General features: G+C 40.3%; 1 protein-coding gene and 1 long non-coding RNA gene across 2 annotated transcripts in view; both read right to left on the bottom strand.

The window, feature by feature from the left end:
• LOC140610758 (uncharacterized) overlaps positions 1-24,563 on the bottom strand; it is a 29,602-nt gene that overhangs the window by 1,904 nt on the left and 3,135 nt on the right. Inside the window, exon 2 of the long non-coding RNA XR_012012294.1 lies at positions 3,289-3,405. This is a non-coding gene — a long non-coding RNA (uncharacterized lncRNA). The remainder of the gene's footprint in view (positions 1-3,288; positions 3,406-24,563) is intronic.
• Positions 8,529-11,105, bottom strand: LOC140630251 (microtubule-associated protein RP/EB family member 1). The gene has a single exon (XM_072820078.1). It carries the CDS (start codon positions 11,026-11,028, stop codon positions 10,222-10,224), a length of 807 nt encoding a protein of 268 aa, XP_072676179.1. The 5' UTR covers positions 11,029-11,105; the 3' UTR covers positions 8,529-10,221.

Here is a 24,563-nt window from a genome sequence, read left to right as displayed (position 1 = left end):
GGTACTTGGATGCCATCATAATGAGGATTTCTCTACCTACAGCATATTCTATTGCTTTAGCATATTCTAAAAGTTCATATCCCAAATCTATTCCTTCATATCACCTTGACCCCTTTAAATGTTCTCACAATGGTCTTGAAAATACTTTGTACCTTAAGCAAAGCCAAGAAAAGCTCTGCAAAATCTCTAATGGGTCTTTCAGGAAGCACTGACTTTGGAAAGGTAATGTTTTGTGTACCTAAACGTTTTTTAAATTAAAAAACTTTTCATTTCAGATTTATTATGACATAAATAATTGTCCTCAATTGTAGAGTATTTGTTATCCGAAGCACACTATTAGATTAAATGGTTCAGCAAGATCCTCCATGATGTACAGTGAACGCTTGGACAATGTAGAGGTTAGGGCTGCCAACCCCTGTGCAGTCAAAAATTTGCATATAACTTTTGACTCCCTGAAAACTTAACTACTAATAGCTCACTGTTGAAAAAGCCTTATCAATAACATATACAGTGGATAACACATATTTTGCATGTTATATGGATTATATGTCGTATTATTACAATAACGTAAGCTAGAAAAAAATGTTAGGAAAATCACACAATATTATACCACATTTATAGAAGAAAATCCCCATATAAGAAGACCTGTGCAGTTCAAACTTGTATTGTTCTACGGTCAACTATACTGTAGTATCTCATTCCTCCAAGGACGTATTTCAATCTTTAGCCCACTTTTAAGTATAGGTAATACTTCTGAGAAACTCTGTGATACACACATAACAAATCTCTAGACCATCTGCTATTTTCCTCTTGAGCCTCAATCCATCCTCAGAGCCTAACAAGTCCTCTGGGATGTATCAACATACAAGTATTAAACAGATAAAATTGGGGTGCCTGGGTGACTCAGTCAGTTAAACATCTGCCTTCAGCTCAGGTCATGATCTCAGGGTCTTGGGATCAAGCTCCAAATCAGGCTCCATGCGCAGTGGAGAGTCTGTTTCTCCCTCTCCCTCTACTCCTCTCCTGCTCATGCTCTCTCTCATATAAATAAATAATCTTTAAAAAAAGAAACAGAGAAAACCAAGTGACATGTTGTGGATGCTAAATTCTGCTGAGGAGTCTCTTTGGATTGTAAGTGGGGACAACTAGAAAAACTGGAAATTGACATGAGAGAAAAGGATGCATATGAGGTACAGACCGTTGTAGTCATGATAAGCTTCACTGAGAATTATCCTCGCCATAAACACAAGTCCAAAATTAGATAAAACTGAATAAATAGTAAGTTTAAAATGATGCCTATATATCCTTGATGTGAAAGTTTCTACAAACATGAATCAAAGTCCTTCCTTTCCCAAAATTTCTGAGGAAAAGAGCCTCAGTATTAAAATCTGTTTGCTGACTGTAAAGAAACAATTTGTTAAGCCAATAACCAGCCTTTGTGGAGCTTCTGTAATACTTAGGGTCTCATTAAGCAATAACACCTCCACTTGTCTGACCTCCCTGGTTTTTTTGGACTTTTCATTAAAAAAGACAATGTATAATAATGTGAGAATGGAAAGCTCCAATGCATGTATAGTTGACCTCTCCTTGTGGGAAGGTCTCAGAGGAACCTCAGGCCTGTGCACAATAGCCCTCTGTGCATCACCATAAATCCAGCCCTGTTCTCCGTTCAAGTATGCCATCCCTGGAGCCAGAGTGTCCTCCAAAATACAAATCTGGCCATGTCACCTCCATGATGATCCCTGGCTTGTCAGACAAAGACATATCTTGAGTGTGGCCTGCTAGGCCCTCCATTCTTGGCTTTGCCCCCTGCCCTTCGGCTTCACCTCTTCTCGATTCTGACCTTTGTACCTCCCCACATGGACCTCTCTTGGCCTGGGCACACTCACAGACTCAGCATGAGGCTGCTGCATGTGCTGCTCTCCTGGGCTCCTTCTCACATACCTCTGTCTGTTTCTTGGCTTGGTCATTGTTTCATCAGACAACCCTGTCTGCTCTTCTCCACTAGACCAAACAGCTCTCCAGGGTCTCATAAAATCATGTGCTCTCTTGGGGTTCTTGTCACTTACGTGTTCATGTGACTATTTGACTGCCTAACCCATTAAACAATAAACCTCATGGGGATCAGAGACTATTTTTGTTGTTCATCATGAACGCTCAACAGCTAACACTGCCTGGGATGTAGTAGGTGCTCAGTGAATACTTCTTCAATTAAAAAAAGAAGGGGGAAACAGAAAAGAAGAACAAGAAAGGAGAGAAAGAGAAAAAGGGAAAGAAGATACCAGATTTATTCAATGAAACTGGAATTTAGGGTGAAATTGATGAGCACTGGAGGGAAGCCCCAATATTCCCAGCCTGTTATTGTCTATTAACTGACCACACAGGTCATCCACCCTCTTGGGAATCAGGCTGCCTCCTTGGCGGTTCTTTTACAAAGGAAGAAGACCTATATTCCTTCCTCGATGGCTGTATCAAAACCGAGCAATGGAGCTGCCAGCGAACCCTCTGAAGTTGGCCCTGATGCATTTCCGAGCCAGGAGGTGGGTGCCGTTCACGGTCCAGGATCTCAGCTCTAGGGAACAGAGCACTTCCAAGTGGGTCATAGTAAGTCAACAACACGCTCTCCCCGATCCTCCCCACCCCTCCTCTACCTTCTGCGTTGATATTTAATGCTTTATTAATCAGTCTCCCAATCAGTATTATTGACCACTTTTGCAGAATATCTAGCCACCTCTGGAAACCAGAGGCAGGAAGGTACCCTGACTTAGACTGTAGAATCAGTTCTGTCACCAATAAACCATGGGAAAGCATCGTGCACACTCTGCTGCGTGATAGCTCGTTGAGTAACCGTAATGAATATTAATTATTTGCACATAAACGTCTTAGAGCAGTGCCTGGTACATAGTAAGTGCTCAGTACATGCTAGCTGTTTATTTACTTACAAGGACTTCAGAAATTCCGTCTCTGAGAAAGTGATGGCCTTCTTATAAGGATTTTTACTTCTTTTCTCAGCTCAGGGGGAACACTGCTCAAGACATACTACGTTAATTAAAGTACCCTTTCTGTGTTCTAGTTTGGCCATTCTTGCCCTAGCTCCCATGGGATGAAAGTGGCCATGCCTTACACACCCACACCTTCTTCTAATGTGCTAATCAGGGCATAAACCCCAGCAGCAAGTCAATGACTTCAGCTATTTCTGAGGTTGGAGACAGGGTGTGCTTAGTTTCCTGGGTGCTCTTGATGTGTGTGCTGGGATAGGGAGACCTCCATTCAGCTCCACATACTCACCCATTCTCTCTGTGTCTCCTCCTCAGTCCGATGGCACATGCTCACGCCCTGTGGGCAGATGTCCTGCCATCACTTCATCCCAGCACTTCCAGGTGTTCAACACAGGATCTTGAATGACTGAATCAGTGAATAAAAATATTAGGAGGGTTTCTGTTTCCCAGATGTCTTCATTAGGTGTCCACATTTTTAAAATGTCTGCTTTTCAGTATTAACTTCCTCAAGGCATGCTGTTACAATGACTTTTTCTGGTAGACTAACCCACCAAACTTCCAAGACCTAACAAACTCTGGGTCACATAAATTTGAGCTAAAAACAAAAATAAATAATAATAATATCTCATGTGTGACCCCTGGGTTCTGTGGCTCCTTCACAGATAAGGCCCTGCTCATTTAAGCATTTTGGCCCACACTCTTATTACCTCTGACCTCAAGCTGAAGACGTGTGCAGCCAATCGAACTCATAGGTGCTAGTGAAGAGTTTCTTTTATTTGCCTCTCAACATGAAAAGAGGGTTGAGATACAAAGTTATAAAAGCAAAGAAAAGAATCAAGGGGTTTTCATTCTTAGGTAACTAAAAATAAACGTATAAGTTTTAAGATACTTTCAAAATATGAAAAATAGTTAAGGAGAGAAAATGAGTGGGAAAAATCAGAGAGGGAGACAGAACACGAGAGACTCCTAACTCTGGGAAATGAATAAGGGGTAGTGGAAGGGGAGATAGGAAGGAGGATGGGGGGGACTGGGTGACTGGCACTGAAGGGGCACTTGACCAGATGAGCACTGGGTGTTATGCTATGTGTTGGCAAATCAAACTCCAATAAAAATATATACAAAAAAAAAAAAAAACTCCCTCATCCTTGTGATCAAGTCTCTACAATTATCAGGAGAAATTATGAATTTAAATAAATTTAGAGGAGTTAATAAATGAGAAACTGTATTCCTTTTTTTAAAAAAAGATTTTATTTGTTTATTCATGAGAGACACAGAGAGAGGCAGAGTCACAGGCAGAGGGAGAAGCAGGCTCCATGCAGGGAGCCCAATGTGGGACTCAATCCCAGGACTCCAGGATCATGCCCTGGGCCTAAGGCAGGCACTAAACCACCTGAGCCACCCAGGGATCCCTGAGAAACTGTATTCCAAATAATATCTCTCCACAAACAGAAATAAGATATGAAGGGTCAAATATTACATGGTGTTAAAGTATTACAGGTCACGCACATTCATTTAGTGTAAAATAAAAACTATTTGTAACAAGGGAGAAATGTTCCCTAAGAGTTGTCCTATGTAAGGAGGATCTGAAGCAATCTATATTTTAAAGCCCAGTGCAAACAAAACCAAAAGAGACCAAGTTCCTACCTAAATTACACAGACAATAATGCACAGGCCCATAAGAGGATATTTACAATTACTTGCACTATGTAAAGCCAAGGGTTAATTATTCAGAGTGTAAACTGAGGTAGGTATACATTAATAGAAACCATACCTTACAGAGGCCATTCTATTGCTAACTAGTGATAGAGTCATTATACATCCACAGAAAATTTGACATAGACACACACAAAAATGGGTAGGGGATGCAGATGAGATTTATTTGGGAAGCACTCTGAAACAGTGAACAACGGCCAAAAAGTAAGACCAAAAAATGCATGACTATCATCACAGAAAGCAGTAACTAACAGAAAACCTGAGCAATAGATGGAGTCGGTACCCAGGGGAAATAAAGCTGCGTGCTCAAAACTCAGGTCAGATCAGGACTGTAAAACCAATTTTGTATTAAAAATGTTCTCCTGAACCATTTATTCTTTATACATACATCCGCATGAGTAATTAGATAATAAGGCTATGTACGCCATTTTCGTAGATGGGAAGTTAATGGTTAAAAATCACAGGATAAGTTAGAGGAAAATGCATTTGAAACAGTGTCACTACAGAAAGCAGAAACATTTATTCTAATGTCTCCCCCACAACCACCAAAAAGTTTGAATAGATAGATAGATAGATATAGATTATATATATTGATATTGATATTGATATCGATTATATATTTTACATATATATATAATCAATTATCAGAATTAACTGGGTGGAGGGTCAGGGGGTCTCTATCACAAAGAAGTTGGTAATTCCACATCTGCTCCACGAGATGGAAACTCTGCCCCTTGGGGATAGCTACCAAGACCACAGGGCTCTCTCTCCTGAGATCCTAGTCTGGGCCCTGGGGTATTTGAGAGGGAGCCTGAGATACATGAAGTGAAACAGACAGAATTAGAGGGAGAAATAGACCATTCGTGGTAGCCATTGGAGACTTCAATACCCCAATATTGGATGGAGTAATGGACAGTGGATGGAAGAACCAGGTGATGACTGACAAGGAAACTGACGATTTGAGCAGCACTGTCACCAGCCAGATGTAACACATCCATACAGCACCGCACACAGCGCCCACTGATATACTTTCTCCCCCAGTGCACCTGGACCTTCCTCCAGGATAAACCACATATGAGGTCATAAAAACGATCCCCCCACCCCATATTTGAAGGATTGAAATTATATAAACTATGTCTTCTGACCACAATGGAATGTGATTAGAAATGAATAAAGGATTTTTGGGAAAATCACCAATACTTGAAAATTAAACACTCTCTCCTTATGGCGATGGAAATATTCAAACACTGATTGTGGTGATTGTTGCATAACTCTGCAAACATACTGAAAACTATTGAATTGTAGACATTAAATGGATGAGCTGCAGGCCATGTGAATTATGGCTCAAAAAAGCTGTTGATTAAAAAAGAATATCTACTTCAACATGCACATACACATACCTATAGTAATTTAGGTAGATATGTGAAAGGGAAATGTCATAAAATAAAAAGTTTGGACAAACTGATTTGCTCCAAAATATTATTTTAGTTAGTGAGCTCCTTTATACATTCAAAATAATTCTATTCAATATTTCATAACATTTCTGTGACGGATATGCATGTCCTAAATGTTCCAAGGCGTTTCGTTAAGATTATGGAAATCTTAAAAAAGATTCATTCCCATCCAAGTTCATTTCATTTATCCCTTCCCTGTCTAATAGTAGGATAAAAAAAAAAAAAAGGCCTCTAAACAAAGCTGTGATTCAGAAGAGGAGCCCCAATAACTTGAAAAAATTAAGTTGTTTCTAAGTAGATAGTGAAGACTTTTTCTACATCTCAGAAACTCTCAATCTGTGAGCCTGTTATTAGTTATGGCCGTAATAACAGAGCAATTTAAAGCATCATTTTTGCCTTTTCTCCTATCAGTATTTTTAAGATTATCATAAAATTTAAGCAGAAATCTATGCACAAATAAACTCTAAACAGCGATGTCTAATCTCTTCCAAAAAAGGGCACCATACACACCAAGCTGTTTCCATTTAAAATCCTTTAAAATACCAGTGACGATAGGCAGAAAGCATATAACCATAACAATGTAACAGCTGCCATTTATCGAACACTTTCTGCAGGCCAGGCGCTAAGCTCCCATTTTTCACTCATTATCTCATTTCACCTTTAGGGTAACTTTACAAAGTCTGCATTACTAATGTCCCTACTTTCCAGATGAAGGAATTGCGTCAGAGAGGTAAGACAATTTGTCCAAGGCCAAACTTTGGTCAAGATCAAAAGCAGATCTTTCTGTGGGGCGGGCAGCCCATATTGATGGCTACACCCATCAGTGAAACATTGAAATCGTGTTGTGCTGGTTGGTAAACAACCACTTCCCAAGCTCCCCCCAATCCCCTATCCTCCAGTGCCCCTGCCCACTGTCCTAGTCACCCTGACATCTTTCCAGGAGACTCCTGCCTTCCCCCCAACCCAGAACTGAAGACTTGGCCCTACTCCATCTGTACCTTCTGAACGGCTGTGCCCAAGCCCCTGTCTTAACTGTTGTTAAATATTTAATATTACCCCCTCCTGTCAGCCTCCAGAGTCCATGCACCTACATGCTCTCCATCCAGAAACCCTGGGAGAACACAGTGGATGACTGAACACCCCTGGATTTCAGCCTAAGTCAGCTCCCTCTGGGTGTGGTCGTCCTTACACATTAGCAATGCTGACGGCTGTCATAGCAGGATCCCAGCTCCCATTACTGCACAACACAAACTCAACATGCCCCTCAACACTAATTGGTACCTGTCCTTTCCTTCAGACCTGCACAAGCTAGGAAGTAAAATGAAGGCCTCAGTAAAACTACTTCCCACTAAGGTGTCTCCAATATAATTATTATCAAAACTGTCATCAGCAGCAGGCACTTACAAAGACGGTTCACTTTTTTTTAAGATTTTATTTGTCCATTCATGAGAGACACAGAGAGAGGCAGAGGGAGAAACAGGCTCCATGCAGGGAGCCCGTCATAGGACTCGATCCCCGGTCTCCAGGATCACGCTCTGGGCTGAGGGCGGCACTAAGCCACTGAGCCACCCGGGCAGCCCAGCTCTTTAATTTTAACTAAGCAATGGAGATCCTATTCCTTTTTCTCACAAAAATCACATGAAATAGGTTAACATTGCTCATTATAACAGAGAAAGGCCTGAAAACCGCAGCAGGTGAGTGACATTTCCAAGGCATCTGGCAAACTAGAAGAAACTAATCTTAAGTGCTTTCTTTCGTCTGGAAATCCTGCTGCCTTTCTTTATTTGATTTGCAAAAGGAAAGTGAAGTAGTTGCTTCAAATATTTCAATTTAAGAATTGGTTTGGCTTGGAGTTAACAATTGAGGGGAAAAAAGGAATTTTATTTGGTTAATTTAGTTATAATTAGTCTATTGTCCTCCTTATTGTGTTAACTTGTGGTTACACAGTGTCATAAAAAGGATCATGCACACACAAAAAGCTATGAGAACAAACAAATTCAAGAAAGTTGCATGAGACAAAATCAACATACAAGAATTAGTTGAATTTTTTCACCAACAACATGCTTGAAAACGAAAATGAAACCAAGAAAATGATCCCATATCCAATTGCATCCAAAAGAATATAATACATAGGAAAAAAATTTAACCAAAGAGGTGGAAGAGCTGTACACTGGACACTATAAATCACTGATAAAAGAAATTGAAGACATAAAGAAATGGAAAGATGCCATGTTCATAGATAGAAAGTATTAATATGTTAAAATGCCCATACTATCCAAAGCAATATACAGATTTAGTGCAATGCTTACAAAAAATCCAATGACATTTTTCACAGAAATAGAACAAAATAATTCTAAAATTCTTTTTTTTTTTCTCTTGAAATACAGAATTTTATTTAGAAACTGTTTAAAGTAGAAAAAAACCCTGTCAAGAAAGACCAGGTGGAAAATGGGTTCCCAATAAAATGGTATTTTAGGGCAACAAAAGTCTAAAAGGCCACAAAAGAGAAATAGCACCACTGTTATTTGAACAATGGCTAGTTACTTGCATTTTTTGGCATTGTTAATCACTGAATCTGGGTTTTCCTCTGAATTCCACACAGAGCATGCACTACACAACAATTTTATCATAAAATATCTGCTTTCTACACACATTTTAGGACAAGCTACCACCAGGAACAAATCAATACAAATACATCAGGGGCTGAACAATCTCAGTAGTGGGTGACACACATTTTGCAGAATTCTGCCAAACAAAGGAACTGAATAGGCTAGGGGCAAAGCAATGAGGAAGAGTTAAGGAATGAAATATTTTAAATATTAATAATTAATTCAGACACGGTACTGTATCCTCTGCAAAAGAAAATTAACATTTAGTAACACGCTAACGAATTTTATCTCCAAAGAGATTAGTGCACTGGCAAAGTATTCCGATAACAGTGGAGGGTGGTGGACAGCAGGTACCGAGAACACCCAGCCTTGCAGATCCTAAGGTAGCGATGGCCTTCACTGGTCACTCCCTTTGCCAGAGGTCTAGAAAGACTTGCAGCGTGACCACCTGCCTGCTGAACTTACACTCTAAGCAGCAAACTTTAAGGAGCCAAAGAGGAGTCCCCAGTGGGCACAGGGAGCAGAGAAGAGAAACATGTTCAATGTAAACTTAAAAGACAGTAAAATGGGACATGACCCCCATTCAAATCCCAGAGATGTGGGCAAGTCCCCAAAAGTAGTTGTTAGATTTAGAAACTGGACACACCTCATTTCCCAAAAACACAATACATAGAAATTTCAGGGATAACTGGAAAAATCGTCAGAGAAATGTTCAAGGAAATTCAAGCTCTTCAACATCTCAGGGCTGAAACATGCCCTCTATTCATCCAAGCAACAATGCCTCTTGCTTCTTAGAGGAGGGATACGATTGGTCAAGGACACCAAATGGCTTTACAGAGCAACTTTTTAAATTTCCCTTTTGAGCCAAGGTCTAGGTCTTTGAGGATTCAAGCAGCCCTGCAAGGCCTGTGAACAGCAGATTCCAAAGGTCCAGAGGTCTGGCCCTTCCTTCCCAGACACCCTGTCAAACATGTAAAATTCTCCTGTCATGGTACATTTTATATTTTGAAATATGGAAGCATATTTTAAATACTCTTAAGGCATTTATTTATTAAAACGTTCTCTGCCAAGATTTCACATTAGCTTAAAATTCAAATCAGTCTTTACATTTCTCTACTGAGGACTCCACCTCAGTGTATGACATAAAAGCACCTTCTCCAGCAGTGAGTGTTACCAGCATCCACACAGTGAGCCCCATGGTCAGCCTCTCTGTTCCCCAGGTGACCCAACTAGATGTTAATACTGCTCTGCTACAGGGTAAAAGCTCCTAACTCAAACTCATTGGAAAAGGGGTGAAACTTCTGCAAAGTGCACTTTAAGAAGAGGTACTGTTTGCTCATGAAAAGAAACCAGTGAGTCCTCTAAGAATAATAAAAGGGGATATTTTACAGTTAAGCACATGATTTGGAGTGAAGAATTCGGATGTTGCTTTGCTGGTCCAGGCTGTTAATACTCTTCTTGTTCCTCCTGTGGGCCCCCTTCATCAGGTATCACAAAGCCTTCATCTGTGGCATAGAGAATGTCCACGATCCTCTGCAATACAGGGTTGTTTTCCCCTTCGTTCTCCTGGCAAATCAATTCAATGTTTCTTAGCTTTCCAAAGTAGAAATCTCTCTCTTTCTCCAAGTCTTCGACGGTAAGTTTCAATACATTGACCTGCTGCATCAATTCAGCTGCTTCATCATCCCCGTTGCCCACACCAGGATTCTTTCGCACCACACCCGGGCCAGCCTTAGGGGTTGCAGTAGTTCTCTGTGTTGCAATGGGCCTCTGTGGAGCTGCACTGCTAGAGCTAAGAGGTTTCTTCGGTTTGTTCAGAGCTGGAGCAACAAGGGAGGGAGCCACTGCAGTTTCTTGACCTTGTCTGGCAGCTACAGGGTCATAGTCTTTTCCATCATAGTTTGCATCAAAAAACTTCTTGAACCACTGAACAAATTCAAAATTGTCCTGAAACTTTCCTTTTACTAATTTGTCCACAGGAATTATTTTGTCAACACCCATTCTCTTAAAACCTGCTTGTAGTATTTCGAAGTTCTGGATGTATTCATGCTCTAGTTTAGCCTGGAATTTCACTTTCTTCAAGGCAATGGAGCCAGGGAATAGCATGTCCATAAACTGACAATAGGCAGCCCCTGAGCACAACTGTTCAATCTTTGTCAGATTCAGCTGCAGAGACTCATTGATCCAGGCCAGCATATCATGTCGACTTAGGTTATCACTGGTGACGGACGTTGAGTATACGTTCACTGCCATCTTCGGCTCTCTGCGGGACCGCGTCCACTGCCTGTGCCCGGCTTCGATTCCGTCTTCGTCTCGTTCAAACCGCCCGACCTAATTCTAAAATTCTAATGGAACTACAAAAGACCCTGAACAGTCAAAGCAATCTTGAGAAAGAAGAACAGAGTTAAAAGCAACACAGTCCTAATTTAAAATTATTTTGTAAAACTATAGTAATCAAAGCAGTGTGGTACTGACATAAAAATAGGCCCCACAGACCAATGGGATAGAAGAAAGAGCCCCAAAATAAACCCCTGCGCATACAGTCAACAAGTATTTGACAGAGGATCCAAGAATACTCAATGGAGAAAGGATAATCACTTCCATAAATAGTGTTGGAAAAACTGGGTATCCACATTGAAAAGGATGAACTGGACCTTTATCTTATACCATACACAAAAATAAACTCAAAATGACTTAAAGACATATACATAGGACCTAAAAGCATAACTCCTAGAAGAAAACATAGAGAAAAAGCTTTTTGACTTTGGCCTCAGCAATGATTTTTTGTTTGTGGCACCAAAAATTCCACCAACAAAAGCAAAAATAAACAAGTTGACTCATCAAAGTAAAAAGCTTCCACAAAGAAAAAGAAAAAAAAAATGAAAAAGTGACCTAAGGATTGAGAGAAAATATTTGCAAATTATATATCTGATGAGTTAATATCCAAAATATATAACAAACTCGTACAACTATATAACAATAGAAAAAAAAGATTTAAAAGAGGGCAGAGAACCCTAATAGACATTTTTCCAAAGAAGTCATAAAAATAGTCAACAGGTGTCTGAAAAGGTGTTCAACATCACTGCTCATCAGGGAAATGCAAATCAAAACTGCAACGAAGTATCACCTCACAGCTGTTAGGTTGTCTATTATCAAAAAAAAAAGAAACATCAGTGTTGGCAAAAGTATGGAGAAAAAGAAACTCTTGTACTGTGTTGATGAGAATATAAATTAGTACAGCCATTATGGAAAACAGTATGAATTTCAAAAAAATTAACATAGAAATACATTGTGACCCAGAAATCTCTCTTTCGGGCCTATAACCAAAGGAAGTGAAATTAGTACCTGGGAGAGATATCTGTGCCTGCATGCTCACTGCAGCATTATTCACAGTCACCAAGATACATAAACAACCTAATTGTCAAAGAATTAATGGAAAAAGGAAATGTTGTCTATACATACAATGGAATATTTTTCAGTCTTAAGAAAGATCCTGCCATTTGCAACAACATGGATGAACGTCGAGGTCATTGCTAAGTGAAATAAGCCAGGCACAGAAAGAAAAATCCCTGAATGTTCTCACTTACATGCAGAAACTTGAAAAAGGTAAATAAATAGATGTAGTTACCAGGAGTAGGAGGTGGAGTAAATAGGAAGATGTTGGTAAAGTGTAAAAAAGTTACAGTTACATAGGATGAGTAAGTCTAGAGATCTAGTGTACAGCCTGATGAGTATAGATACAGTTAACAATACAGTTAGAATTAATAATAATACAGTTAATAATACAGCTAATATTGAATACTGGAAATTTGCTAAGAGTAGATTTCAGCTGCTCTTACCACATGCATACAAAATGGTAGCCATGCGAAAAGAAACGCAGTGATCTTTTCATTATGTATATGTACATGGAATCATCACATCGTGCACTTTAAATATATACAATCTTCATTTAAAAAATTAAATGAAATAAAAAGGAGGATGTACAGTAAATATAGCAGAGAATCAAGGTTAAAAATAAACAAATATAGGAGCCTGGAAAATCTTTCACACACACACACACACACACACACACATGCCTAAAACATGTTTCTTTTTTTAAAAAAAGATTTTATTTATTTATTTATAAGAGACACAGAGAGACAGAGAGAGAAAGTTCCAAAGGTAGGCGCTAAACTGCTGAGTCACCTTGGGATCCCCTAAAATATGTTTCACGTCATTACAAGTATGCTACTTACTCTACATGGTTGAATATGACTCTACAAGCAACACCTCGCATTGCACCAGGCATGTGGGATTATTCCCACTGTGTAGCAGAGAATACTGAGGCTGAAAAGGGCAATGACTTGCTTCAGAACACTCCAACCAGCAATGGTGAAGCCACGACCAGTGTCCCAACAGTGGGTGCTGGAAGGGAAAGAGGAAAGCTAATGCCATGATTTCCAAGAGCCCCCCCTCTCCTTCCTTTCCAATCCACTGCCAGTTATAACTGTCCCATCAAGGTCTTTGGTAGGATGGACCCAGCTTTCTAGACCTCACTGTGCAGAGTCCTTCCCATTACATTACAGGAACCTCCAAGATGCCCTCCCTTTCTTACCCAGAGTTTAAATTCTAAACCCCAAGAGTGACTACTTCAGACTCCATCCTAACTGTACCAAGAAACTGAGAGTTATTTCACTGTTGGCTTTGAGCATGTCTCCCTCAGTGTCCTGATTCACAATCTTGCCCAGCATGTTATTCCACTCACCAGAGCTTTATGGCCCCCATCCCATAACTTGATAGAACCGGAGCCCATCCTTGTTTCTTGAGAAGAAACAAGCCAGCAGATAATGTGAAACGGATATGGGAGCCGGGTCCAGGATCACAAAGGCTGTGTGCATATTTTGATTTTACTCAGCAGAGGTGCCCAGGTAGCTCAGTGGTCAACCTTTGTCTTTGGTGTCCAAAAAAGCATTTGAAGATTAGTTTAAACATCAAAGGTAGATCACGTGAAGAGAGTGCTTCCCATTTCTGCCAACTATTATGATTTTTTAAACCCTGAATCAGTATTTCAACTGAATTCACATTTAGGATTAACTGGCCTGCCCTTCTTCAAATTCTTTAAATCTCTGTTAGAAAACTCTAAGCTGTTTAAACCTTTAAATCAAAACAGGGTTGACTTTTAAATACCTGAAGCTAAAGTAAGCTCTGAAGAATTTAGAAAAACCTCTGGTAGCACATAGCTTAGGCTTAGTTTTCATTGGAGCTTCCAAATTTTTCATTAAATTATCAACTGGCTTTTTCTCCAGAGTCTTTGTGATACATTTCCTGGATAAAAGCCTAAACCTTAAATTCAGATTTATTGAAGCTTATGTACAGCTATCTCAACAAATACACACATGCACACACAAACACACAAAGAAGTCCATAGTCATGTTCAAATTCTTAGCCATGGTTTTAATGAAAATGTATGGCTTTGATTCTACTATATCTGTATACATATTTAATATTCTTTTTTTGAATTTTATTTATTTGAGAGAGAGAGATTGAGAGAGAGCATGAGCAGTGGTGAAGGGGAGAGGGAGAAGCAGGCTCCCCACTAAGCAGGGAGCTGGGACTCAGGTCTCCATCCCAGGACTCTGCAAGATCATAACCTGAGCCAAAGGCAGATGCTTCACCAACTGAGCCACTCAGGTGCACCCACATTTAATATTCTTAAATATACTACATAATTGGGCACACATTCAAGTAAGGGCAATAAATACTGCTTTAACTTTAGTTTCAGTCATCTTGGTCAAAATAAGATTATGCAATAATTTCTAAAAATTTAATGTCCCTTTCCTCAGATGATCTCTTTGGGATCACTAAATTATTTAATCTTGTATTTTAATCTTCTTTTCTTCCTAAACTCCTGGATTAAACTATTATTTAATAACACAGAAATTATTCTGTTGTTCTGTTCTCAAAGCAGGACTGCATGAAGCATCTGTCTGTATTTGAATGCCTAATACAGTGCCTGGCTGAGAGTACACATTCAGTAAATGAATGATTGCAAAACAAATAAACAACTTTAAAGGACTGGTCTTGGTGGGGGGGGAATAAGAAGTTCTTTCAAATGAAACTATATAATAAAAGAGCTTCAAGTCACTTTTCTGATGCGTATGTAAGAAACTACATGTTTAATGGAAAACATGTAGATATAAAAACATGTGCCAACTTATTTAGCTTATGTATCTGGTACATATCAATGATAAGAAAATATTTTTTGAGTAGTGGATATGCTGCCTTACCCTTCAATATCTTCAAACGTCAAACAAGCAAAAACCAGGAAGTGGAGATTGAAAATCTGGGAGTATGTGAAAGCATTGAGTTGGCAGGGTGAGCTTGAGGTGGTTGAAAGGAGATCGCATTTTCTGAAATAAAAAAATACAATCCCCAAAAAACAATAGCAGCACTGATGCTATTGCAGAAGTATTTTCAAAAGCAGCGGTTTATTGTCAATTATGGCATGAAATTGCTGGTGATAGGTGAAGGTCCGGTGTATTCATTTGATATGTGATTGGTCAATTATCGCCCTCTCATTTCACAATATTGAGCTCAGATCCTGTAGGGAGATAAGGAGCCCTTCATTTCACTCTTGAATGGTTTCTTTGATCATTCAAAAGAAAGATGGTGTGCTCTAGAAAGAGACAGGAGTTGGTCCTCTCAAGGAGGCAGGCTGACGGTCTACACAGTGATGTCCCCACACTCCACGTTCCTCAAATTGCCCAGTTCCGTCTCCTTGCTCCATCCCATCCTTTCCCACCAAAGGAGACAAAAATCAGTGAAGGCTGTCAAAGAAATCTCCCAGATTCCAGTGTCAGCCACTAATCCCAGAGCTACATAGTCCACACCAGCCAACCAGGCCCAGACCTGCAGAAGTCAGCCATTGCCTGCTGTCTCCTCAAAGAGACTGTGATTCAGAACCTGTAGCATTGTCTCCAAGGCCTGGGCAGGAATGAAGCTCTCAGCACAGTACCTGGCAGGGAAGGGGCATGTAGTATTGAACCTTGTGTCCTTGCTGTAAGTAAACAATGCACTTCCCTTTGAGAAAGAAGAGTAATAAAAAAATTTTTTAATTAAATTTTTTTTAAAAAGCCAAACATGTACAGCCCCCATGAGAAGGATGGGTCTTTGTTTCCCTGGAGACTGTGAGACAAGTGTTGAAAGGTGATGAAGTGGGGAATAGGACCCAAAAGGCAGACTGGGTAGGGGCAGGGTCTGCGGGCGGTTTGGCAACCCTCTCCTCAAGAATCCGAAGTGACTCCCGAGGCCACTCCTGACAGCTGCAGGCTCTCGGGTCTGCAGGACCCCCGAGGCAGAGGCAGCGCATCCTGGGAAGGGCCGGGTCTACAATCCACCCGAGTTCTGGACACCCTCGGCTCAGGGCTGAGGTGCCCCAGGCAGGCAGCGGGGAGCCCTTCCAGCCTGTGCTTCCAGCCGGGCTGGGCTCGGCTGCCCGGCACCGGGAACCTGCGGCTGGCCCTCGTTATCGGGGTATTCCTGAAGTGCTTCTGCCTTCGGGATGCGCTCCTCTCAAGAGTTACTTGGTGCAATGGTTTGAAAATGGCCCCTTGGAGATTTAGAATAGATCTGAAGGATCTTAAAAGTTCTGCAATAAAGGAACTTGTTTTACTTTGTTCAACAGAGCATGTTCCAAGTGTCTCTAACCACAGAGCTGTTTTAAATCCTAATACCTATTAACATCCCACAAAACTCCATTTTGTGAATACCTAAGGAGGCTGCGGAGAGAACATATCGGGGCCTTCAGATGGGAAAAGTTCATGTCTTTATTTCACTCACCGCTAATGAAAATTTAGCATTTACTCCCATGATCAGTGCAGGCAGCCTACCCAGGTGAGGACCCCCGCAGTGTTTCATTTTACATAGGATCGCTGCAAATGTCATTCATCACTGCTTCTAATTATCTTAGTCATCGATGCACATCAGATGTCCTTTCATTCATTAATAAAGTACCTAAGTTAACGTTATCACAAATTCATTCTTTCATAGTAGATAACTGCATTTGTATATAATTTGTTTCCTTTGTAAACATAGTGCTTTGCACATTTAGAGAGGTTATTCTAAGAGGGGGTCCAAGGACTTCACCACATGGACTAAGATCCAGGGACAGAGAAGGGAAAATGCCTATTCCACATGCCTTTGTACAGGCTGGCTAGGCAGGCCAGGTTGGCCATGAGGTACTATTTTCTTAAGAGTCTAAGGCTATGTCACAAGCTGCCCATGAAAACATGAGACCAGCATGTGACTAGTAAACAATGACACTGGGGCTATAAAGAGCTAGGAGGTTCCCGTGTGATGAAGGAAGGGCATACCATGTGGATGGAGCTCAGAGACCACACTGTTCCCTCCACTGCTATTGCCAAGAGCGCCTTGGAGGTCCCAAGGTCCAGAGCTGGGATGCTGACAGCTACTGGCTACCATATCCTGCATAAAAAGAAAATGTGCAGAATCCAGAAAGGAGGGGAGGAGCCCTTCTTAGATTGCATTTTTTTTCTATGACCAATTCTAAGTTAAACAGAACAGTAAGGTGCTCAAAGAACATCTGAGGGCAATTGTTAGAAATGCATGATTATGGCATTCACACCAGGGAATGTATAAGATGACCGGGCCACTGGCTGCAGTGAGATTTTCCTTCTGTGGCTTGCAGGGTAAATGCAAATGTCTGGCACGAAGGGACTTGGGTTCAAGTTCTCCTATGGTATTGGCAGGTTAAACCTTACAGTCATTTTATCCCTGAAGATGAAATTGTCATGAATGTGATGGAAACACAGGATATAAAGTCACCAAAACATCATGTAATCATGTGACAAATAATTGTTGAGAAGTGATTATTACATAAATCTGGCATAAGGTGGAGAAGACAGCTGGCAATAACCACAGTTATTACACTAAATATATCCACTGGAAGAAGGAAAGAAAATTCCTCATCCCAACGCAATGGTTTTTCTTTTGAAAATAGGTATTTTTTTAAATCACCAATGTCTGGTCCACCAACACAGAGCAATTGAGTTAGAAAGGTTCAGGATTCTCAGATTTGTCAAAGTTCCCAGGAGATTTTAATTCACAGCCAGGAAATCATGCCCTCAACTTACTATTAGCTCAACCCACCGATGGTAAGCAGGATTCTCAGTTCAGAGGCACCATGAGAGCCAGGACGCCAAACAAGTTAACCAGCCCGTAATGAAGGAGTTTGTGTTTAATCCGGCCATTCATTTAGCAGCTAAGTTGTCTTTACCAATAGGAGTATCCAAACTATTTAACTTCACCCTTGTCCCCCTACCTGCTCACACTTGCTTCCAAGAGCCTGACTACTGATCATGCTGTACCCCAGCCCAGGGTACCCTGGGAGCAACATTTGCTGATGGAGGAAAAATCCTCCTGGAAGGGCCCTGGGAAAGGAGTCCAGAGTCCAGAGATCCAAAGGGCAGATTTCCATTTTAAGTGTGGACCTTGGGACTCCTCTTCCCCTAACTTCTTGGGGCCTATTTCTTCATTTACAAAACAGAAATGATGAAACCAACAATGTTGGGTGGGGAAGATTAAATTAGCACATTGTGAGAGGTATATTTTCTAGTAAGAAGCTCTTTCTCATCTATTGATTTTTGCTATAACTGAAGCCAATTTCGATGTAGATTATATTTGCTGAAAATTGGGAATATTTCATAAGAGTTTACAGTTACATGCATCAGGGACTAAGTACACTGCTCTCTGGAAAAAGGAACTGAGATGCAGAGGCCCAAGCCGAGCCGAGGCCGAGCTCCCACAGCCAGATTCTCCTTTACTCAGCACCACTTCCAAGACAGTCCTAGGTGGACTTGTGTTTTGATGCCCATATCCGTTATTTCACTAGGTCATCACAGATACCTAAAGTATAATGTGCTGTGGCTTCACAACATAATTACTTAGGAGGAAAAAATAGTCACACCTGGAAAACCACAATTTCAATCTTAATGCCATGTGGTATATTTCATTTTTTTCCCTAATTATATTCACTTAGTGACTTAGAGCAAAATAATTTCCTTAACAAATAGTTCTTTTTTCCGAACTATATCTGTATGTAATGAGGATAGAATAAAAATAAAAGTTCTCTTCCAATTTATTCTATTATTATCAAATGCTAATTGAGAAAGATAAATTTGCATATTTTAAAAGACTACTAAATGAATTAGCTAATGATAAAGTGCTTTCAAATTTAAAAACTAAATAATATTAAGAGGGAGTAGAAAGTACGTTAACAATTTTCTGCTTCATATTGTCAACCCGATGGGAGGGAGATAAATAAAAGAACATGAGGGTTATCCATTAGAAACAGAAGTAATGGCAGCGTCACAACAGATTCCTGACGCTCCTCCACTCTTTGCTTATAGGAATTATGCTAATGACCGAAATCTGTGATGTTGATATGGTAAATAATCAATTATTGAACCGCTCTACCTTCAAAAAGTGTTTTGTTCCAGCTTCTATTGCTGTGTTCAAACTATCCCAAGAGTAGGGACTTAAAACAACCATTTCATTTTGCTCATCGTTTTGTGGGTTGAGAATTCAGGAAGGGCTTGTGTAGGCAGTGGGTTCCTCAGTGTGTGCATGTGATCCCTCCTCTCTCTCTCTCTCTCTCAACACACACACACACACACACACACACACACACACACACACACACCTTCCAGAGCCTCTCCACCTCTCGCATGCCTCCATGGCAGCCTCAGGGCAATGAGATTTCTCACCTAGTGGCCCAGAGCTCCAAGGTCAAGTCTCAGAAGGCTCACGACATCACTTCTGCAGTATACTTTTGGTTAAAGTGATCACAGATTTAAGGGAACACAGACTTTCTCACGTCTCAAAAAAGTAGAACCAAAGAATTTGTGGCCATGTTTAATCTACCACAAATCTCTAGGGCAGTGTGGCTCTCAATCAAAGCAAAGCAAATTTGTCCCTTCGGGGCTAGTTCATTATCTGGACACATTTTTAGTTATCACAACCAGGGAGGCAGGTGGTGCTACTGGCACCTAGTGGACAGAGGCTGAGAACGTTATTAAACACCCTGCCACTCACAGGACATTGCCCAACAAGAATAATCTGACCCAAGACATCAACAGTACCAAAACTGAGAAGCAACACTTTAAAGTGTTTCTGCAGAATAAAAGTGAGAAGTTATTGTTATGCATCTCTCTCTCCAAATGCCCCTGGGAATTTTCTAATCCCTATAGTTGGGATCAGAACAGAGATAGCACCATAGGGCAGCATTACTCTATAATTTCAGTTCAGCAGAAGCCCTGACCCTGATGTATGCTCGGTGCAACATGAAGCCAGAGCTCAGTAAGACCTGGATGCCTGACCTCAGGAAAAGTATAATCCATGGTGAGGCAAGTGGAGAGCAGCAGGACAGGTGCATAAATTATTATCTGCAATAAAGGGAAGAGTGAAAGTAATACTCGACAGGATGTAAACTCCCCAAATTCAGGAACTTCGGCTTATTTTCTATTGCCAAAACTTTGATCAGTTTCAGACACACTACAGTGGATCAATAAGTATTTGTTGCATGAATAAATGGAACTGAGTTCCTAGATAAGGAGTAGAATTTGAGAAAATATCCAGCAGAACTCCTTGTTGGAAAGGTCAAATGCACTTAGTGTTACCCAATGCAAGGTGCCACTTGTCTTCCCAAGCAAAGAAACATGACATTTCTGTCTTTGTCCCCTGAGAGCGGAATCAAAGCAGCTTAGGGTGTGGAGGATAGGAGAGGCACATACAGGAGCATGGGTCTCAATGGGAAACTGGGACCCAGGGTCACAGGCCACGGCTTGGAAGGCTGCATAGCTTCCCTTTGTCCACAGTCTGGGTGAGTGCTTGGCTATTTCCCCACCAGGAAGCAGTCTAACTCATATAAAAGAACAGCAAGGAAGGGGAGATTCGACAAAACCTACTCCTGAGTAGCCAAATGATGAGGCAGAGGAGAAGAAAAGGGGAAAGAACTCAGAAGAGCATCCAAACTGGGGGTACCTGAATTGTACTGGGAAGTAGCTTCAAATTTGGAAGCTGAGGTCCTGAGGTCTCAAACAAGGGGATGAGGGGCCCATTTGCACTCAGAAAAGAGTTTGCAGTGTCCTTGAAGGAGGACATACCTTCTTTGGATTAGATCAGACACCCCATGCTGCCTGGATGGCTGACTTGGTAAAGGAAACCTGGACAGAATTTTCAATAAATAGGGAATCAGTTTGGGTCAACTTTGATTGTTTCCTTCTTAGGTAGATTCGATTTTTCATCATAAATATAATTAGTAGAAGGAAATATAGATGAATATTCCCATACCTTTGTGGAGAACTGTTGTTTAATTCTGATAAAAACACAGAGGAGAAGAAGACGGAGAGCCTGAATTCCTGAAACATACTGACCACATACAAGGACAGCCCCTGTGGGTAAAGTCCTTATAGTCAGACACCAGAAAGAGAACTGGAATAAGTCTATAAAAGGTATGCTGTACAAATAATCAATATGCTTCATATATGTTTTAAAAGCGCTTAGAAATAAATAATACTACAGATGACTACCCTGAGGAAAACATAGGTAAAGAATGTGAACAGACTAATTATAAAAGAATTTCCAGGAAGGATGTGAAAATATGTTCTCCACTAATAAACAGTACAAACCAAAACCAACAGAATGCAAGAATTATCTACTGAATTGCCAAATAGTAATAAATACAGAATACAAATTGCTAGATATTTTTAGAGCAATTTAGCAAAGGCTTTAATAATATACAACTTTTTGACCCCAAAATTTCAGTTATAAAAATTCATCCTAAGCAAATTACCACATAGTAAACAAAGAACATAGATGTATATCATGCCATTTATAAAAAGAAAAATTATAAGCAACTTCAATGTTCAAAACTGGCAATTAGTTGAGTAAATTATGGACAACCTATGTCACAACTATATTTTCATCTATAATGATAACAAATATGTATATTTATTGAAATGAAAAAATGTTTATGATACATTAATTGTGAAGAGGAGGATACGGGAAAGTCTTTATAATATGACCCTGCTTTGTTTTTGAATTGATAGTTGGAGAGAAAACTGTAGAGTCTGAAACATCCAGAAACTTAATCACTGTTCTGATTAGTGAGTGAGATTATGAGGGTATTTTGTTGACTTATTTGAATTGTCTCCACAAACATTACTTACGTAATTTTTTAAGAGCTTAAAAGGAAAAAAAAAATCCTGATTATATTTTAAAGGTACAGAAGACGTGCATTTTAAGATTGTTAACGTCAAAAATAGATACTGAAGATTATAATACCAGTTAAAGATGGCTTTGTTCAGGAATAAAAGAGAATTGAAGTCCGGGACAAACAAGCTGCTGCAAAACCACAGGCGAGCCAAGGGAATGGAGGAGAGGCAGGCTCTTTTGAGTAGGAAAAGGGGTAAGTTGGGAGGAGTGTTACAAACCGAAGTCCTTTGGAGGGAACTGAGAAAGAGCTGTTGCTGGGGGTGGGAAGAGGATGAGGAGTATCTATGTCCAAGGTCAAATCTCTATAAGGTCAAGTCTAGCTCTTCCTGTTGGGTCTACAATTGACTGCTGATGTTTCCCATCATTAATTTTCACAAGTTTCTAAGCACTGAAGGAAAACCAAGAGCAGGTAAGAACCTGTGCCGACCTATGACTGCGGATCCCTAGAGGGGAGAAAGCAAATCCTTTCCTTCTGTCCTTCTAGATTCTCAGCTGGGATTCCTGTGACAGCAGACCGATCAACAAGAGAAAAACAAACTGGGGTTTATTAACGGGTGTATCTCCCATAAACCTAGGAGAAATAACTCAAAGAGGTGACTAGAGCTTGGGCTTCGGTACCACCCTCAGCTAAGTCAAAGGAAGAAGAGTGTGGGAGTGGGGAGTTATAGGAAGGTGACCAGAAAAAGTATGGTAAACAAGGGTAAAGTTTGTTGTGTAGATTTAAGCCACTCCATTCTCCACTGGTCTTCTTTCCAGATTAGAGACTTCCTCCTCCTCCTGGGAGGAATTGAGCTTTCCTGTGTAAATGTAAGTTTCCCTTTCAAAAGGGTAACTTCTACTCTCTTCTCAGAGTTTCCTCTGTGTCTGCTGTTTCTCAAAATAATCCTTATGCCAAAAAAGGCCTATTTAGGGTGACAGAGTCTGGTCATCCACACCGGTGCTCCTTTAATAAGCCAAGATTAAGGTTCAGTATAACACATCCCTGTCACTTTGGGTTCCAACCACAGGAATACTTTAGTACAGATGAGTGTTAACATTTATAATTTCTAACATTAACTGAGCTAAAAACACATTTCTCAAGATAAACATTTGGTTTGTGACAATCTAAGCCATTAGTTGATCTTGATTTTTATATGCACAAACTGTCAGTCATGGTCCCCAAGGACAGTCTAGAAAGAAGGTAAAACAATAGCAAGTTTTATATTTTTTTTTCCCAGAGGGTATTCGGTTGTTGAGTTTTGTTGCGTTTTTTTATTTGAAAAATTCTACAATTTATTTGTCAACCTTCATGGCACCATGTTGAAAATTCAACAGGGATAATGCTGACCTCTTTTCCTTTGCAAGGAGCTTAATAAAAACTAAATAAAATTCACATTTTAACAGCAATAATGTCTTAGCATCAGAAAATGACTATCTTCTAAATCTGCAAAATCCACCTGGGTATTTTTTGGCTTTCATTTCTAACTAGATTCAATATTTGAGAACTCATCCAATGCCTCAAAAAATTTAAAATTCTTGTTAAATAATTGAAATGGGTCATGAATTATATAATTCTCTTCCACTCTTCGAAGGTGATGGTGCCTGATAGGTGGCTGAATTAGGAGTTTAGGAGATCTAAGAGCTCTCATGGGATTCCTGTGATGCCTCCTTGAGATTCTTACCTCCTTCCCAGCTTCATGTGTTTAATTTGAACAATGGGAAAAAACAATTTCCACTTCTTTCCCAACATATAAGGATTAACTGGATAATTCATCAACAGCAAAATTGAGAATACGGACATTTGTAGAGTCAGCTTTCCATAGATAGTAAATGAACAAATTGAATTAAAAGTACGACCTGGTGTTTAGGGAAGGGCAAAGCCTCTAGGGAAGCTCCTAGTACAGAGGCCACTTCCTACCCCTCTCATGGACTGGAAAAGTCAAACAAGGCAACCTTCTCAAGGCCATGTTTTAACATAAAGCCATGTCTAATAAGGTACCATGTTTTAGTTTTTTAAATGCCATTTACCCATTGCTTGTGACTAGTACCTTGACAACGATGGACCCAAACCTAAAGGATGGGGGCGGGGGGGGGGGGGGGAAGGTAACTTCCTGCAACAGGAAATGAAAACAGCTATTAAACTCCTCCTAACACTAGTTTAAGGCCTAGTTCCTGCCTCCAGGGAGTTTGCAGTTTTGTCAGACTGCATGTAGTTTAAACAAAGGAGCACAGAGAGAATGGTCCATCAGCTCTGCGTATGAAGGGCCCACGCATCATCCTGCACTTCTCCAGGCCTACCCAAAAAGGCAGAAACAAGATCAAAGGTTGTAACCCCCAAACTGAAGAACTGCCTTCCCACGTATTTTACCTTTTCCTCCAAGGAACAATTTTCCACTAATATACCTTGCCCAACCTACACTGAAGAACAAGTGGATTTGAAATCTGTGCGCGCACACTTGGGCACACACGTTCTGTAGGAATTGCACAAAAGGCCAAAAGAGAAGCAATCCATCTGAGTTTACATTTATTGTTTCTTT

This window comes from Canis lupus, chromosome 1, assembly GCF_048164855.1.
Source record: "Canis lupus baileyi chromosome 1, mCanLup2.hap1, whole genome shotgun sequence".
In the NCBI taxonomy this organism is placed as follows: Eukaryota; Metazoa; Chordata; class Mammalia; order Carnivora; family Canidae; genus Canis; species Canis lupus.
Note: the sequence above shows the minus strand (reverse complement) of the source record. Positions and strands in the feature narration are given on the sequence as shown.